The sequence below is a fragment of the Parasteatoda tepidariorum genome, chromosome 1 (assembly GCF_982258835.1).
Source record: "Parasteatoda tepidariorum strain Cologne lab strain chromosome 1, Ptep-v5.0, whole genome shotgun sequence".
NCBI classification, from domain to species: Eukaryota; Metazoa; Arthropoda; class Arachnida; order Araneae; family Theridiidae; genus Parasteatoda; species Parasteatoda tepidariorum.
In genome coordinates, this window is record NC_141755.1 from 114,655,978 (window position 1) to 114,674,640 (window position 18,663).

The window sequence follows — 18,663 nt, forward strand, 5'->3', positions numbered from 1 at the left end:
CACACTTTGTTATACAGTCATTCTTGGAGTTTTTTTTTTTTATTTTTAAATCACATTTATGCTGGCTCTGGATCTAGAACTCGAGAAATGAAAAAAGATGGTGTGTTGGTACTTCATTTACGTCGCACTAGAGCTGCACAATGAACTATTGGCAACGGTCTGAGAAACATCCCTGAGGATAATCCGAAGATTTATTTACCGATCGTAATTTTGATCCTCTGCAGAGGGGATGGCTCCCCTGCTTTAGTAGCCCGACGACTTGCGCGTGAAGTCGAACACTTTGCGGTAAAGCAGTTTAACGAGGACCTATACCGCGCACCCTCGGTCTCTATGCAGGGTGATCAAAGTGGTTGCCCCCCGAACTCTGACCGCAGCCAGTGATGCTTGACTTCGGCTGGGAACCGTGTCTTAACGATCAGTCCACTGAGGGAGAGAAATGAAAGACAAAGTTTCCTGATGAAAAAAGGTTAAAGTTAGTTCTCTGGTAGCTGAAGAAATTTTGCTGATAACAAAATTATGCGGACAATTGTAAATTATTCAGTTCTCTATATCTTACTCATCTAGTTTTTCATTTATAATATTAGACTTAAAATCACTGTTAGTCAGAATTGCATGGAAAAAGATATACATTACTTGCGATTTAATTCCATAACCAATATAAATAACATTTCCCCACCTTTTTAATATTTAATACTAGTATATCTTCGAAAAATTAGAAATAGCTCGCATATTTCCTTTTCTTTAGATAATGAGATTCATCTATTACGGTTGGCCACACCTTTCGGAAGAAGAATAACGATTTTGAGCAATTTAATTCTCATTAAAGAATGCTACCTAATATTCTGAAGATCGCAATCAAATTTACACTTAGAGATACAGACAAGCGTCAACACACATGTCGTCATGTTAATTAGATTTGAAAATTACGGTGAGTTACCAAATGTAATGCAATTAAGTTGAATAGTTTTGCAACCGCTCTGCTAGATCCAACCTCGTTTGGACAAAATGTTTCGGCAGAATTATCCCTTTTGAATTTGAATTACATGCTTTTGAGTACTTCCCGGGAACTGCATATAAACTGCTTGATTCAAATTTAAACTTAAAACAACAGGAAATCATTTGACATGAATTTAATTCCAGCGCCTCCTTGCATGCGATGGAGCTCTAACAAAATACGGTATATTCTCCATATCACAAAGTTGAAAGGACGCTAAAAAAATTTCGATAAAGCGAGTTCAGAACTAAATATGTTCTAAAAAGTAGAAAACTATACTCTAAAATAATCTAATCGTAAAACATATGAATAACTACTAATAAAAATGTTTGTAATAATAGTTGACTATAAGTCTAAATACAACAATGATAATTTTATTTTTAAAAGTAAGACAAAAATAATTCAGCATTGAATAGAAAAGAATTGGTTTACAAGAAACTTATTTCGTGATTTTTCTGAAAAAATTCTTTTTCTGTTTCGAAAAAAATTTCAACACAACAAGGTTTTAAGACGGAACTCTTCCATATAGGAATTCTAATTAACATTATGTGGATGAATAATGCCAAGGTACAAAAATATTTTATTGACATAGCAAGGTTTTCGAAATATTGCGAGTATACTGTGTTATTAAAGATATAAATCTATGACAAGTATTTAAGCGTTTTTGACTTATTGAAATAAGTTTTACTTAATTTAGGTAATTAAATGTTTATTCGAAGCAATAATTTCATACCTATTTAATGGTTATTTAAGTAAAAAAAAATTCTGATGTAAAAATTATTTTGACCCAAAAATTTATCAAACCAATTTCTCCCAATACTATAATATTAATCTAATTTCTATCAATAAAATGAATTGCAAAATGACAAAATGGTTGTACGAAATGAATTACAATCAATATTGTTATAAAAAAACAATACTACCAATACTGTATTAAATAAACAACTGCTTACAACACTAAATCATAATACCCATTACTATCAATATTTAAAGCCAATTACTGCCTATGTAATGAAATTAAATACATACTTCATACCATTTACTATAAAATAAAATCCCGATCTGAATCAGTTTTGTACGCTTTCTTTCACAGAAAAATAATTTTCCCCTTTGTTACTTTTTAACTCGGCTGTTGAAAGGTTTTAATTACATAAAGGTATGAACTATGAGAATAAAATAGCTAAATATTTATACAAAGAAAAAGAGAGAGTAAATCTTCGAAATAACGATCAGTCCGTTATTACGACAAGCTTACAAGCCACTGCATATTATAGATACAAAAATTGTATCTTCACGTTGAGTAAAAAACTGCTAGGCTCCCAACATTGGGGCATATTTCTTTACTCAAAAAATAAGCATCTTTTAATAAGTACTTTTTAAGCACTCAAAAATATTTTTAAGCACTATATACATTAACAAAATGAAAAATAATTTTCAAAGACTTAACATGATCATGATCAGGGGTCTGTTTAGAAGAAATTTGGGTCCGTTAACGGACCCTTCACAAAATATCTTTTCATAAAAACGGACCCTTCACAAAATATTTTAACTTAAAAACGGACCCTTCACAAAATGATTTTTCTTATAATCGGACCCTTCACAAATTTGTTTATCTTCATTATTATTTTGTTAATCGAATAAACCCTTTCCAGGGCAGAAAACAAGAAAGATGGATGTAAACGAATTAAGTTTTGTCTTCGGCAGAAGCTGTTTATTCGTTCGAAATTAATATTCTGCGTTCAGCAGTATAGGCTAAATACCAAATATTTGTATGTTGCATCTCTAATTTAGAAGCAGCAATTGTTGTTTATTTTTTAAAATTTAAATTTTTTTATTATAATTTTACAGTGCAGAGCATAATCTTGTATATCTTTACAATTTAAAAACTCCTTGAAAAAGTTTTTTTTTTTGCAATAACCGGACCCTATTTGCACAAATTCATAAAAGCGGACCCTGGTTGAAAGAATGTGAGTAATTTTTTCACAATTTCACGAAAAACGGACCTTTCACAAAATGTCTGGACAGACCCCTGATGATAAAATAACCAGTTTCTGAAAAAGAACTCTTTTTCTTGATTCTATTAGCCATTATCGAGAGATTTTTCTGTTCGATATCAGAGGGTGGAAAGTGAAGCCTAAAATGGAGAATATCTTGCAAAATATACATAATCTCACCGAACCCAGCTTAGTACACTCACATGCGGACTCCCAAGTATTTCATCAAACTTGTAAAATTATTGGCGCTTTCATACGCTATGGACCGACTGTACGCCGTAATAAATTGTAGTTGAATGAATTGTGAAAAACGTTGAATAGAACAATGTGAAAAGCACGCTTCTGTATAATACGTGACGGAAATTGACATGGTAAAGAGAAGAAAAAAAACTCATTTTCGAAAATGGAAAATGAAGCACTTTATAAAAACACTCAATGAAAAAATCACCTTTAAGAGCTTTTTAAAAATCGAAAATAAGTCCCTTTAAGCACTTTTTAAAAACACTAAGCTCCATGGAACAGCAGTATACGAAAACAGTAAAATGGAAAACATTTCGAAAAACGAACATTACTTCCTTTATAAAATCTTAACTCTTCATTGTTACCCACAGTATTAATTCAACCTCCGGAGAATTTATACCGTGAAACCTGTCGGGAGCGTTCCACAGTAAAATGGCCGTTGATGGTTGTTCTTAGAGATTACCTCCATTGACTTCAAAATGGTTATCGAAGGCATTTCAGTCAGTGCCATATAATTTGGCGTTATGAAAAGAAGCATCAGTGAATAAAATTGAGCGTCTATAAAAATGATCCCATGTTATGTGTAAAACAAATTATTTATTTAAAATAGCTTTATCAATTATGAAGCTTTACCAATTATGATTGAGCGTCTATAAAAATGATCCCATGTTATGAGTAAAAAAAATTATTTATTTAAAATAGCTTTACCAATTATGAAGCTTTACCAATTATGATTGAGCGTCTATAAAAATGATCCCATGTTATGTGTAAAACAAATTATTTATTTAAAATAGCTTTACCAATTATGAAGCTTTACCAATTATGATTGAGCGTCTATAAAAATGATCCCATGTTATGTGTAAAACAAATTATTTATTTAAAATAGCTTTACCAATTATGAAGCTTTACCAATTATGATTGAGCGTCTTTAAAAATGATCCCATGTTATGTGTAAAACAAATTATTTATTTAAAATAGCTTTACCAATTATGAAGCTTTACCAATTATGATTGAGCGTCTATAAAAATGATCCCATGTTATGTGTAAAACAAATTATTTATTTAAAATAGCTTTACCAATTATGAAGCTTTACCAATTATGATTGAGCGTCTATAAAAATGATCCCATGTTATGCGTAAAACAAATTATTTATTTAAAATAGCTTTACCAATTATGATTGAGCGTCTATAAAAATGATCCCATGTTATGTGTAAAACAAATTATTTATTTAAAATAGCTTTACCAATTATGAAGCTTTACCAATTATGATTGAGCGTCTATAAAAATGATCCCATGTTATGCGTAAAACAAATTATTTATTTAAAATAGCTTTACCAATTATGATTGAGCGTCTATAAAAATGATCCCATGTTATGTGTAAAACAAATTATTTATTTAAAATAGCTTTACCAATTATGAATGATAAAGCTATTTTAAATAAATAATTAATAGCATCGTCTTTAGTGCACACTGACTGCAACATGAGGCTATATCCTCAAAAAGAACTCTTTAAAATAAAAAGCCTCACACAAACATACATTTCAATCTACTTATTTGTTTTGTTAAATTTTTGTTTTGATATTTTTTCGCTTTTCCTCATTTAACCTTTTCCGCATAGGGTGCAGATGTTTGCTGTGAGAGATTTTAATGATCGATTTTGTGATCGATTTAATGAGAGATTTTAATGATTTGCTGGGATAGATTTTTTTATCAACACATATTCTTATAGAAAAAGCTCCGTGCACACTGAAAGTGGTCGTAAATAGAGATGATCGCTACATAGAGGTGGTCCTTCTTGGAGGTTTCACGGTACTACTTTTAGGAATCCTTCAGTTGTTTTCGTTGATCAAATATCTCTACTATGCCTCCTTATTTTTCTTGTAAGTTTATTGCCAAAATCAATATTCAAAATTATTAATAACGTCAATAGCTATTGCACTTCTATTGCTATTTTAACATTAAATTTGTGTATTCACAGAGAAAAAAAAATCTGGCATAATTACTGTTCTATATAGTAATAGCACTTCTGGCAAAAAAAACAACATAATTCGGGTTAATGAAACCAAAATATGCGATATTTAAACCGTTCATTCTGTAATTTTGCTGTAACGGTAATTTTGCTGTTTGTTTTATGCTGTAATGGTCTACCGTAAATTCTGGTTTTTAAAATTTTAGTTCTTATCCCCATACATTTCATAAAAAAATACGAAACTGAAAAGTAAATTTAACCGAAAATAAACGGTTTTTAATGCCGTGTTCTAAGATATCGTGTATAAATTAATATCATGATTAAATATTTATTTCAAATAAAATTTCAAGATTATATATTACTGTGTCCTAAAGTAATGTACTTATCTTATAGTAAAAAATATCACCTAAAAACTGATAGAACAGACTGCTTAGAAATATATAGTTTGCAATTTATCCCATTACCCTCAAACTCAGTTTATCCCGTCAACTGGATTTAATGCATCTGATGGATAACAAATCATTACTCTATGAAACATGTTTTATGGGGTAAACTAAATAAAGTTTTTACTTTTATTAAATATTTCTTACGCGATGTTGAAATTAAATTCACATGTTCATCATGTTTATGCAATTCGGGCAAATTACGCACTTAAATAAAAAAAAATAAAACGATAACTACAACGTTAAAAAACAGGGATGTTTTGTATTTGGAGTTCAGGAAGTCTTACGTAAGAAAATATGTCTGGTTGACTCAATGATCGATATTTTTTATTATACAACGTTTTTTTTTTTTTTTTTTGTTCTTATCAAATTCTTTCTCTAAAAAAACACCTTGTTCTAGAAAATACAAAGTCCCTAAAACCGAGAGACCCTAATGAAATTTAGCTTATCTGTTATTCTTACCACTATATTTTTCAGATAAATTTTATAACTCGGTTAAGTCGGTTTCAGTACGTTATATTAGTTGTGTGTACATTGAGTTTATAGAAATTTAGATCGAATTATTGTTTGGTTCTCTTTTGTTCGGTAAATACATTTATAGAACATCTAAACTAATAGCTAATTCGAATGAATGGATCTTGAAACGAAACCTAAAATGAATTATATTTTATTTGTAGATTAGCCCTTCTTAACGGATGAGAACTTTTTAACAATCTCTATCACATAATTAAAAAAAGTTTCCTTTGAATCACTTTGCGTATAAATTGTCTTTAATTTGTTAGAAATGTAATCTTTATTTAAAAGATTATTCCAGACTGAGCTGTAAAATGCCCTTTCGGAGCCAAAATATCACTGATTTTAATGAATATTTTGAGATTTTAATAATATATCTTTATCCAGTCTTACAATTACTTCTTGCTGGTAACAAAGAAGTCTATATAGTATGGATTACGTGACTTGAAAAAGGTCATAACCATATGTTGCATGCGAAAAAACGACTTTTGAAAATAAAGTTGTAAAGAAATCTTGAAAGAGTTTCTGAAAAAAATCGACTGCTTGTATATTTTGTAAATCGTTTAATTTCTTTACTTTTTTTTCTTAGTTATTAAATGTTCAGTAAAAATGATATGGAATTCTCCTTCAACAGGAAGAATATTGACTTCAGACAATAAAGTTTCTTTAAAATTTTTCAAATTGACTGAATGAAACAGGAAAGAAATAATAAAAGTGTATGATAAAATGTTTGATGCTTTCTTTGTGTTATTTTCATTTGTTGGTAAACATCATAAGAAATATAATAGGCATCGCGAAATGGCAAGAAAAATGCGTTTTATAGTTCATATTTTAATAAAAAGAATATGGTCTGCATCTTTCAAATGTTGTTTTAGGAAAATATACACTCTCTTTCATCTTCTAATGCAAAATAATAGTAATAAAGTAGATCTCATTATTTATTGTATTCCTTTAACGTGTTCGTAATTGTAATTTAAGCAAAATCTTAAAACGGTTTAACAAAAAACTAAATATTTTTTTTTTAAAAAAAAGAGCTGCCTCATTAACAAGGTTGAATAAAAATTCCTGTTATATGAACTAATAATACTTAGGCTCGGAAGAACTAGAGGATAAAAAATTAGTTAACTTAAGTAAAACACGCCATCGAAAATGTTACATACGATGCTAGACAGAATGTCATACTTAAGATAGACTGTCATTAAAGCAGGTATAATTAATTTTACTCCAAATTTAAGTAGCTTAATCTTACTAAGAAGAGGCATGGCAGACAGGATTTAAATAAAAGGATTAATTTAGTAAGGAAATGTCACTTAGAGTTTGAAGCTAACTCATAAAAGTCGGTATTAATTCGTATGCTTTTTAGTGTTCATGCTTTTATTTTTATTAAAAACAAAATTGCCTTACATTAAATTATGATGTGTTACAACTAAACTTTAAGTAAAACATTCAGAGATATTCATTTCAATTGACATAATTAAACTATTTTTATATCATCCATGCGTAATATTTAGTAATTTCTCACATTTCAGTTATCAAAAAGTGCATAGAGTGCTAATAACTTTATTTGTATATTTTTTATTTCTTATATAATCCATGCGATATTGTTAATTATTCAGTTTTTGAAAAACAAACTAATGGTATTTCGGAAACTAAATAAATGATAAGAATGATGAAACATTTTGAATGTTACAAGAATTTGCATCAGAATTTATTTGTTTTTAAAGAAACTAAGCTTTAGAAAATAAGATAATATTCTACAACTCTTATTTCCTTTAATATTCTTAAAACTTATTTACAATTATGTTATTGACTATTTTTTTTTAAATTTTTATTCGTGAACAAGAGCTAACATTTTTTTTTGTAATAAAACTACATGAATAAAGGTTGTTTCCCTTAGATTTACGATACCCAATTATTATGCTTTTTTTGTTTTGTTTATTAAAAGTTATATATTGTTTTGTTCTTTTTACGGTACTATTAGAAAAATTTGTTAGAACCATAATATAAATACCTTAAATTATTATCTAAGGTAAATTGCTTCTATCTTAAGGTGTTAATTTGAATCATTCAAATGGAACAACAGTATCATAAAAAAGTTATTAAAAAAATGTTTTAGCAAATTTACGGTGCGATTATGGCTCTGCGTCAATTCGTCACAGTGTCAATTCTTTTTGAGTACAATTCATCGTGGGCATAATTCGTCACGAGCACAATTCATCGTGGGCACAGCTCATGTTACATTCCAGAGAGAGATAGAATTCCAGAATTAAAAAATATATATAGAATTCAAATAGATGAGCAACTGCATTTCAGCATATTCAAGTTCAGTATTTACAACCTAACTTAAAATTTCCCTAATTCCACTATATAATTTCGGATAAAATAGACAAAGCAATCCTCAACGATAATTCACAATGACATTTTTTTCATAAATCATGACGAATAATTTATTATAATATATTATAAAGGAATTACAGGATATGGATGCTTTCACATCATTTTTCGTTTTTTTTTCTTCATACCTTCAGATAATTCATTATTTAATTACATAAAATATCACTAGGGGGCCTTGAATAGAATTTTTTAATGTGACATTTTAGGCAAATTATCATTTCATAGTTAAAAAATTTTAACAGAAACCAGGAATTTTTTTTTCCCGAATCAAATTTAATTTTCTTTGTCATATAACAATTCCGAAAAAAACTCATAATATAAGATGTTTCAAAGGGGTACAATTTCGTTTTCATAGAAAAATTTTTATCGTATTTTTCTTCTTTTTTTTCAATAAAACCTTTCTGATAATTCTCTTTTAAACAGCTGATAATTTACTTTTGCAAAGAGAAGAAAATCGTGAAATGTTCGGAATTTTTTATAAATAAAAAAATAATGTTGCTTCAAATTATGTAAAAATTATGTTTTTCTTTTTCTTCTTTAATCATTAAACATTAAATAAGACGTGGTTCTATTTCCTTCCGTCTCCATTTTGAATTTCACGTGATTCTTATAACTTTGAAAACTGTTTTCCACAGGACGCTGACTCACCCCCGCAGATGTCATCAACTGAAGGTCAGTAGCAAGGTATTATTGACTTTGACTTCTGGAACTAATTTATGCATGCATTTCAACAATGATGAGTACAAATAAATGTATGAAATATATCAGATAAATCTAATTAATAGATAATAACTATCATATTTTTTTCTTAAATATTCGTATTAATAATTTTAAATTAAATAAGTTTTAAACGTTGGTTGCAAAAAATACAGGAAAACGATTTTAAGGCAGGACTTTTTCGTTTAAAATGAATAAAAATTGCGCTAATTTCTTAAAAAATAGAATATAATTATAAAAGAAAAAGCTAGAAAACTAGATACAATTTATCAATAAGAAAATAATAATTTCTATACAATTGATTCATCGCAGATTTGAGAGTATTTTTATATTCTAATTGTGCCCATAATTTTACCTGTAAATATGCTAGATCACTTTAAGGTTGATTCATTATGTAAACAAATTTAATTTGGTTAAAATAGGCAGTATATGCAACCCCCTTTTCGAGAAATGAATATAATATTTAAATTGGATACATTTTAAAAGTGTTTACCTATTCTTTTCGATTCTGCACTGTTTGATTTTTTATTTAAAAAAATATTTAAAATTAATATCAGGAAAAAATTAGTTAAAATGAATATGAAGTATATATATTTTAAAATATATTTTTATATAGTTATTTTAAGAAACAAAATTATTACAAAATTATTAAACAATATTATGAAACAACTCGTATTGGAAATAAAATAATGATTTTTTCTACAAGTTATCTGGATCTAGTAAAGAGTAATTAAGTAAGTTCGTATACTAATATATTATATTAAACGTAACATTTTCAAATATGGTTTTAGAAAGCAAAACAATCTAAGGAAACTAAATAAATATATTAAATAGATTTTAGAAATATTTTAGGATACAAAATAGCCGAAGGAAGCTAAATAAGGATATATTTGTTTTGCCGACAATAGCTAAATAAGTTCCTATAAATTCACGTGTAATGACAGTTAGAAATTAGACATGTTTTCAAATATGATTTTAGAAATATTTCAGGAAACATATTTATCAAACTTATTCAGGAAACTAAATAGGGATATTTTTGACTCACCGACAATAACTAAATAAGTTCCTATAATCACGTGTGTTGACGGAGGGAAATTAGACGGATTGGTTAAAGTGTCTTTGAAATCCATGGTCGATAAATCTTCCAAAGATGTTGTGGAATCTTTATCATCCATAACATAGAACCGATCAGAATCGAAAACAAGTGTCAAAAGAAAAGTTGAGTTGCAATTCCGTTAGCATTCGATCCAGCGAAAAATTCCTCTCTATCTCTCGTCTGCTTCCGTTTCAGACAAAGGGTAGCGAAGTTATGCTGCCTCAAAGTGAAGCAAACGATTATTTTCTCCTCACGGCGCACCTTTTCCTGCGCTTGATGCGAAAAAATTGTTCTTGACCAACAGAAAATCAAAAGAAAAAATATGTAACACACAAAACTTTTTTTGTTTTTATTTATTTATATCTTTTCTTTGAGTGTGTAAAGAAAATCCGAATAAACAGAATAAAGAAATTGTGAGAAAGAAAATCCCGTGCCATTAAGAACTGTTTCTGGCTCGTTTTACATGATTTCTCAAGAATTTTTAAATATTTGTTATATAACAGTAATATATATATAGCTATACTTTAATATATGCTCTCATATATACTTAAAAAATTTGAGAAAATGACAAAAACTAAATTCAATCATTTGGCTTTTTCTCTTTAAAGGTGTTTAGTACAAAATTAAAGATACTCTATGAGAGATTTGATAGTTGATAATTTTTGCAGACGATTTGTTTTTCACAATTATAGTCCAAAATATTAAATTAAAAAGTGGATTCCGACATCTTGAAGCAACTGAGGGGGTTGGGATCAAAAAGGGATTTCTTTTTAATTTCATTAAAAAAATTTAAAAGAAAAGATTAGTGTTCGAAAATGTGTAAACTCTTGAAATGTGTAAACTTTTTAAAAAAAATTAAAATTACTCCATTTTTAAGCAATTTATTAAATAAATAATCAGCGACTTTTTTGTATTAAATTGTTCATTGAAGTTGGTTTTTAAGAACGATTATTTGAGCATTGTGATCATTACCCTGCTTTTAATAACTAATATTCCATAAAATGAAATAATTTAATTAGTTTAATAATTTTATTAATTTAAAATTTCAACGAATCCAAATTGTAGAAAAATTCGATTTAAATTTAAAAGAAAGCATTATATACAACAATTTATCAACCAATTGATCAACGATAATATGTAGAAAAGAAAATTTTTAATCACTTAGAGATATCGTTTAATGTCTATAAGTAAAAATAGACGAATAAACGTAATAATATGATATTTTTAATAAACAGTTCCAGGGAATAGTTGAAAATACATAATCTATTAGAAAATAACGCATCGATTGAAAATACATAATCTATTAAGAAAATAACGCATCGATTTTTTTCCCTTTTTTTTTACGATGGATTTAAATTTTTATAACTTAAAATGATTATGACTTAGATGATTTTAATGATCTTTTAAATTAAATGACATAAATCTTTAAATGATAAGAAATATAGTGAGCCTTACAATGGCCATCATTAAAATAAATGAATTCATAAAATTCCCTTTTGATAAATGAGTAAAAATATTCCAAAGATATTTCAAAGATCTAAGCACAAAATGAGGGATATTTTCAAGACGATATCCCGTTGTAAAAAAAGAACATCAGTATTTGCAATTTAAAAAAAAAAAGAATAGCTGCAATTAATTTGCATATTTGATGCCTGACTCTTAGTACGCAAAAATCCGATAATACTTTTTTCATTTTTCTAACTGTAAAAGAATATTATTTCTCCCCTCCCCCCATATTCATTCGAATCTACGTCTCACTCTAGATCCGGAATTCAGGAAGCATTTCTCTCTATTGATTAATGATCTACGACTAACAAAACGTATTAACTTTAACAATTTTTTTTTAACTGTATCATGCAAAACTTATTTTGCTTTTCTTGAAAAAACTGCGCTATGATATGTAGCAATCACTCTAAAATAATGATTACAGAACAGGTTAATGGTTTTACCGGTTAAAAAACTTTGAATTAAATCCTGAAACTTCCTGAATAGGAAATTTAGTCTGATGTTGCATACATTTTACTAAAAGAAGTTTAACCGTTTCTGGTAATATATTTCTGAAAAGTTATTCTGTTTACCTATTATAAATATACTAGAGGGCTGCGCCCTCTACTAGCTAATACTCGCCAACCCCCGAAAATTGCTACGCAATCTTATATGGTTTGCTTCGCAAACCAAGGCCGCTTCGCTCGCTACTAACTTAGGTACATTGCAAATGCACAAAATTCTAAGAATTTAAAACAATCATTAAAATCCATATTAAAACTTTTTTTTAAAAAAAATTACGTCTTTTTAGTAAATACTAATTCATTAAAATAAATTTGAATTGAAATAAATGACATGTAATTCGTTAAACCTATTAGAAATGTGCTATAGTATAAAATCTTAAAGCGTAACAGCACGACTGAGACTCATTTTTCAATGAATAACTAATTACAACAATAAAATAAATAAATTCGTGATATAAATCAAAAATCGTCAAATAAATTTGTAATATATAAATTCGTGAAAAAAAGCGCTTTCGACAAAATACTAAATTAGAGATCTATCGACAAAATACTAAATTAGAGATCTATCGACAAAGACTACTCACTTCTGCCTAGCTTGATAGTATGAGATTGCCGCAGGTGAAAATGCTCTCTCTGGTTATTTCCGTTTTTAAAAGCGCTATATGTTGAGCCACCTCAGCTAGATTTGGCATGTGACATTTTTAGCTGCAATCATTGGTCGATTTTCTAGTGTTGCCATTCGGAGAGTTGTAATGAGGCTTTTTTTTGTAGCCGGGTAAGAGAAATATATATATAGATTTCACAACTCAAGATTGTCTGCATTGCCTTTATAGATATGTTACTGTGAATAACCGAAATGAATGTTTGTTGACTTTCACCGGTGAATGTTGACAATCATTTCAGTCACTTTGGCAAATGTATAATAGGTCTAGTTAAGTACTAATGCCCGGTATGCCCTACATGAATGTTCTTTTAAGGTTCATTGCAGCTACCCGGTATACATTTGTTCGGTATTCCCTACATCAAGTTTTTTTTTGCTTATTTTTTTAGGTCAAGTGCTTCTGCCCGAGCCGTGATGTCTCAGGGGATAGAGCGCACGCCTTCCAAAGAGGTGAACCGGGTTCGAATCCCAGTCGATAAGAATTCTCCGCATCCGACTTGCACCGACCACAGTGCTGACGTGAAATATCCTCAGTAATAGACGGATCATGGGTCAGAGTCCCCTTGCCGTCAGGCTAAACGTGGGAGGTTCTCGTGGTCTTCCTCTCCATGTAACGCCAGTTCGGGTTAGTTCCATCAAAAAGTCCTCCACGAAGGTAAATTTCTCCCAACTTGATCCAGCAGCTCCCTTGTCTTCTGGATTGGGTTCAAAATGACAAGCCAACGGAATTGAACATCAGTAGTCGTAAACCCAAAAATTGGGTCGGTTGTTCAACGACGGATATAAACTAAATTGCTTCTTCCCAGTATTGCATTTAGCCGATACTCCGAGCACTGATATTTCTTCTAATCTATTAAAATATGGAATAAATATAATAATATCAGCGAATAAATTATTATCAAATCGGCTATAACAAATATTTCGGACATTCACCAAACCGAGTATGTGATTGTGTTGACATTCACCGGTGAAATTCGACATTCTTTTAATTTCGTTCATGCTCGCGGTATCAGTTATAAATTTAAAAATTTTCACCCACGTGAACCATTCTAATGATTAAATAAAATAACACAGATTGTATATTTGCATAAAATGTTTTATTTTTATGTATCATTATAATATGCAATTAGTACTTAATATAATCCGAATATTATAATTCTTGCTATACCGCCGTAAAGAAGTGTTTTAAAGGTAAATCTATCCCTGAAATTGATTTCTGCGCTCTCACCAGCTGACGGATGTTTTTGATATTCCCCCCCCCCTTCGCGGAGAAAGAATATAAACTTATATTCCGCGAATCAATTCTAACTGTTCTGCAGCTATTCCTCAATAATATGCAAAAATATGAAAACATGCCGAGAAGCAAAATGTTTTGTGACTTGCTGGTATCTTAAAATCGAAACGCCAAATAAAATTGGAAAAAAAAATATATATATATATATAGATTTTTGAAAAACTGACTTTTATCATAACGAACAGTGGCAAAACCTATATTAGAAACGTGAGTAGTGTGCTACAAGTAGCGACACTACTGTCGTGGCTACTTTTCTTCGTAGTTTTGTAGTGTATTACTTTTTTCTAAATAAAAGTATAGTAAATAGTGCGATAAAAAAAAACCATTAGTTTGTTGAGATTTCCGGCAACTTCTTTTAACATTAGTTTACTAAAGAAACAAGTTTCAAACTCAACTATTTTTTCAAATCTGAAAAGAGTAAATCTTCGCTGGAGCGACAATGGACGCAATCATGTGGTCGAAGCAAGAATTACGTATTACTAATATTTAAAATAGCCATTACAAATAATAGGTAATTTATCACTTTGGCCACACCTTCAAATGCGAATGTAGTACACTCATGAAGTATTGATGGTATTTCAATGAAAGGGAGCATAAGTGTTTTCTCGGTAATTTTCGATGTACTTTATTTCTTGGATGAAATAAGAGGCGCATGTAACGCAAACTCGTAAATATTCGATAATTTCCTCCCATTTCTCAAATTAAATATTCGCTCCGAGAAAGGGGTAAACATTTTAAGGGTAAAAGAACAAATTGTTTAAAAAATGGTTTAGAATTACGAATTGGCTCATGTAAACATGAAATAATTTTTCGAAATAATGACTCAGTTTTAAATAAATCAATTTTTTGTATTCAAAACTATTTTGAACATGGGCGTAAGTTAAGTTCTCATACAAAGGTAGTCTCCTGAGTATAGCAGCGACTACTACTCAAAAATAGTTTTTTATAACTATATTTGAAATAAAGTAGTTGTTGGGAGCCGAGGTGGCTCACTACAATTACTAGAGATACTAGGGATAGAGTGTTCGCTTTCTAGTCAGGTGAACCGGGTTCGAATCTCAACGATGGCTGGTCAATAAGAATGCCGCACCCGGCTCGCACCAACCACAGTGGTGGTGACACAAAATATTCTCAGTGGTAGACGCAGCATGGGTTGCAGTCTTCCTGCCGTTAGGCTAACCATGGGAAATTTTCGTGGTTTTCCTTTTTACGTAGCGCAAATGCGGGTTAGTTTCATCTAAAAGTCTTCCACGAAGGCAATTATTTTCATATATTTGATCAAGGAGTTCCCTTGTTTTCTGGATTGGGTTCAGAATGAGAAAGCTACGGAGTTGAACATTAGTAGTCATAAACCCTAACATGTTTATGGTTGGCGCTTATAAAATAAAGTAGTTGCAGTTAACTACAAAAATAATGTAGTTTTTCTGACAACTGAAGAACGCACAGCGAAAATATTGTGTTAGGGTGAGTAACAAAACGTCCCGCAGTGGACTGATCGTAAAGACACGGTTCCCAGTAGAACACCGAAGACGAACATCACTGGCTGTGATCGTAGTGCGGGCGGATGACCACTTTGATCAGTCAGCGTAGCGGTATTGATACTCGTTAAACTATTTTACCGCAAAGTGCTCGAATTCGCATGCAGGTCGTCGGGCCACCGAAGCTGTTGAGTCATCCCCTCTCCAGAGAATCAAAATTACGATGGTATGTCTTCGGATCATTCTAAGGGATGTTTCCCATCCCGTCGCCAATAGCCCATCGCGAAGCTCTAGCGCGACGTTAATAAAGTATCTACCTACCTATCTTTGCTTAACGCAGTTATTTTATGAGAATGTAGACCATCAATTTATAATTTAAATAAAAATATTAATGTTCTAAGAATTTTCCTTAAAAAAGTGTCTGCTCACAACCACTCTAGATAGAAAGTCAAATGTTCGGTTTTATCAATTTAGTTCTTGATTTTATAAGAATAAAATTTAAAATCGATTCTTTCACGGCTGAACTTTACAATTTGATCTACTTTTTTAAACTTTAATTTTTGACTTTCGTAAAAACTCGTAAAATGTTTTTGTTAAGGGGGAAAATGAATATAATTAATAAGTTACATATAATAAGTTACATATATATTACATTGGAATATAATTAATAAGTTACATATAATAAGTTACATATATATTACATTGGAATATAATTAATAAGTTACATATAATAAGTTACATATATATTACATTGGAATATAATTAATAAGTTACATATAATAAGTTACATATATATTACATTGGAATATAATTAATAAGTTACATATTAATTCAAATATGTGTTTTTTAATATGTCACTACTATATTAAATATAATACTACATAAAAACTGGAGTTTTAAACCCTTAAATTTAGCTTCATAATAAGAATCACAAACAGAGAATGATGTGATAACAGTTTATAATTACTTTTATTCATTTTATGCTGATAACTAGAGCCCGGATTTTGATGACCTAAAAAATCTCAACTAATGCCCTTAAAAAGTGCAAAAAATGCCCTTAAAACGGGTCAAAAATGCCCTTAAAAATGCAAAAATTGCGCAAAAAATGCCTTAAATAAAGTAAAAATATTGAATTAAAAAAATATTTCAGTCTTTAAAATTATTATGAGTCATTTAAAAAATATAAAGCAATGCAATACTTGTTCTACGTTCATTAAAGTTTAAAAAATATGCTTTATATCCTAAAATAACAAAAAAAGGAAAATACATTGACACCAAAATATTTTTATTTTGTATACAAACTTTAATGGATATAACAACTTCCATCTCATAATATTACTAAATATCAGAATTACATTGGATTATTAAATGTTTTTTGATAATTTGAAATGTAAGCGAGCGTCTCTTGTCTGAAAGTAAATTTTCATTCCTGCAGAAGCTTCTTTCAACGTCTACTGATGTTATAGGTGCGTACTTGAAAAAGATGGTCTCATTTACTGACAATTCTTCTTCAATTTGAAAAGATTTTGCTTCACCTGTTAATATTCTATAGATTTTCTTCATTGTTTGGAAGTCAGTGTAATAATGAAAATTGATAAAAAGTAGTAAAAATTGGAAAAAATTAACAAAAAACTTTAAAAAGTGCATTAAAATGCAAAATACGCCCCAAAATTTAAAGAAAAATGCCCTATAAATCTAAAAATTCTCTAAAAGACAAAAAATGTCCAAAAATGCAAAAAATGTCCAAAAATGCAAAAAATGTCATCAAAATCCGGGCCTTACTGATAACTCTCAAATTGGTATGAAACTCAAGGATCTAATCAAATCATTACTCTGACACAATAAAAATGACCTTTTTATATTATTGGGGCTCAACAACAACGCCGATGATTGGCTTAAAACAGTTGAAATTATTCAGTGAGTTCACATCTGTAATTTAATACCAAACGGTGTATTTTAAATACAATGCGTTCATCACTTTGTGCTAAATCATTTAACGCATTTCTTTAACCGTAATTCATAATAGTATATTCAAGTACATCTCACTCAGTATATAAGTACTTCATAATAGTATATAAGTACATCTCACTTGGAACCTCAATATAAGGAACTTTTAAAAATGAAACCGCAATTTCATTCATCTCATTAAATACTTACATTGAAAATCGCATATAGTATTTTTTATTTTATTTTAGATGTTTTTATTTAGCCCGTCGAAATTTTTTTTCTTCGATTTTTGGCCCTCGACCAGATAAGTTTGCCCATCCCTGCATTACACTATAAAGGATATTAAAAAAATGCTTTTATTACTCAATATAGTAAATATATTACGCATGTTAAAACAGTTTCTTAACGCACGAAATTGTACGAATGAAATATCTTTTTTAAACAAGAGCAGCATTTAGAGAGACCATTTATAAAACAAGATTTTAGCTAGAATTTTATACAGTTTTATAAAGCTTCTTCACTTGAAAAACAGTTTTTCTCGCGCTTCTTATGTGAACGTGATATCGAAAGCAGAAGGTTTAAAAGAATGGAACAATTTATTTGAAACCATTCAATCTAAAGAGAAGGAAAAACATTTTGTTTTATAGGTTGAAAAATTTCATCATCGTAAATATTTTTGCCATAAAAAACTTTTATCTTTTATGTCGAGTTTGAACCCTTTTCTTCGATTATAGCTCGATCGAAAACACATTAGCGTTTACAGAAATTGAGAGGAGGCAGTTTACAAAACAGTTAACAAAATCCCTGCAAGATATACTTAAAGCCTCTGATTGACCGATTGTTTCTTTTAAGAAAATGCGTTATATAATGCATTTTTTAGATATTACTAAGGGGGCTCCTGTCCGCTGACGCTC

General features: G+C 29.5%; 1 protein-coding gene across 3 annotated transcripts in view; it reads right to left on the minus strand.

The window, feature by feature from the left end:
• Positions 1 to 18,663, minus strand: part of LOC107449547 (visual pigment-like receptor peropsin) — a 100,965-nt gene that overhangs the window by 72,163 nt on the left and 10,139 nt on the right. Inside the window, exon 1 of one of the 3 annotated variants that reach the window (XM_087150825.1) lies at positions 10,310 to 10,577. The exons of the other annotated variants lie outside the window; for them this stretch is intronic. Within the exon in view, the coding sequence (XP_087006951.1) occupies positions 10,310 to 10,439 (130 nt within the window). The 5' untranslated portion in view covers positions 10,440 to 10,577. Of the gene's footprint in view, positions 1 to 10,309; positions 10,578 to 18,663 lie in introns of those variants that run through there. 3 annotated transcript variants of the gene reach the window in all.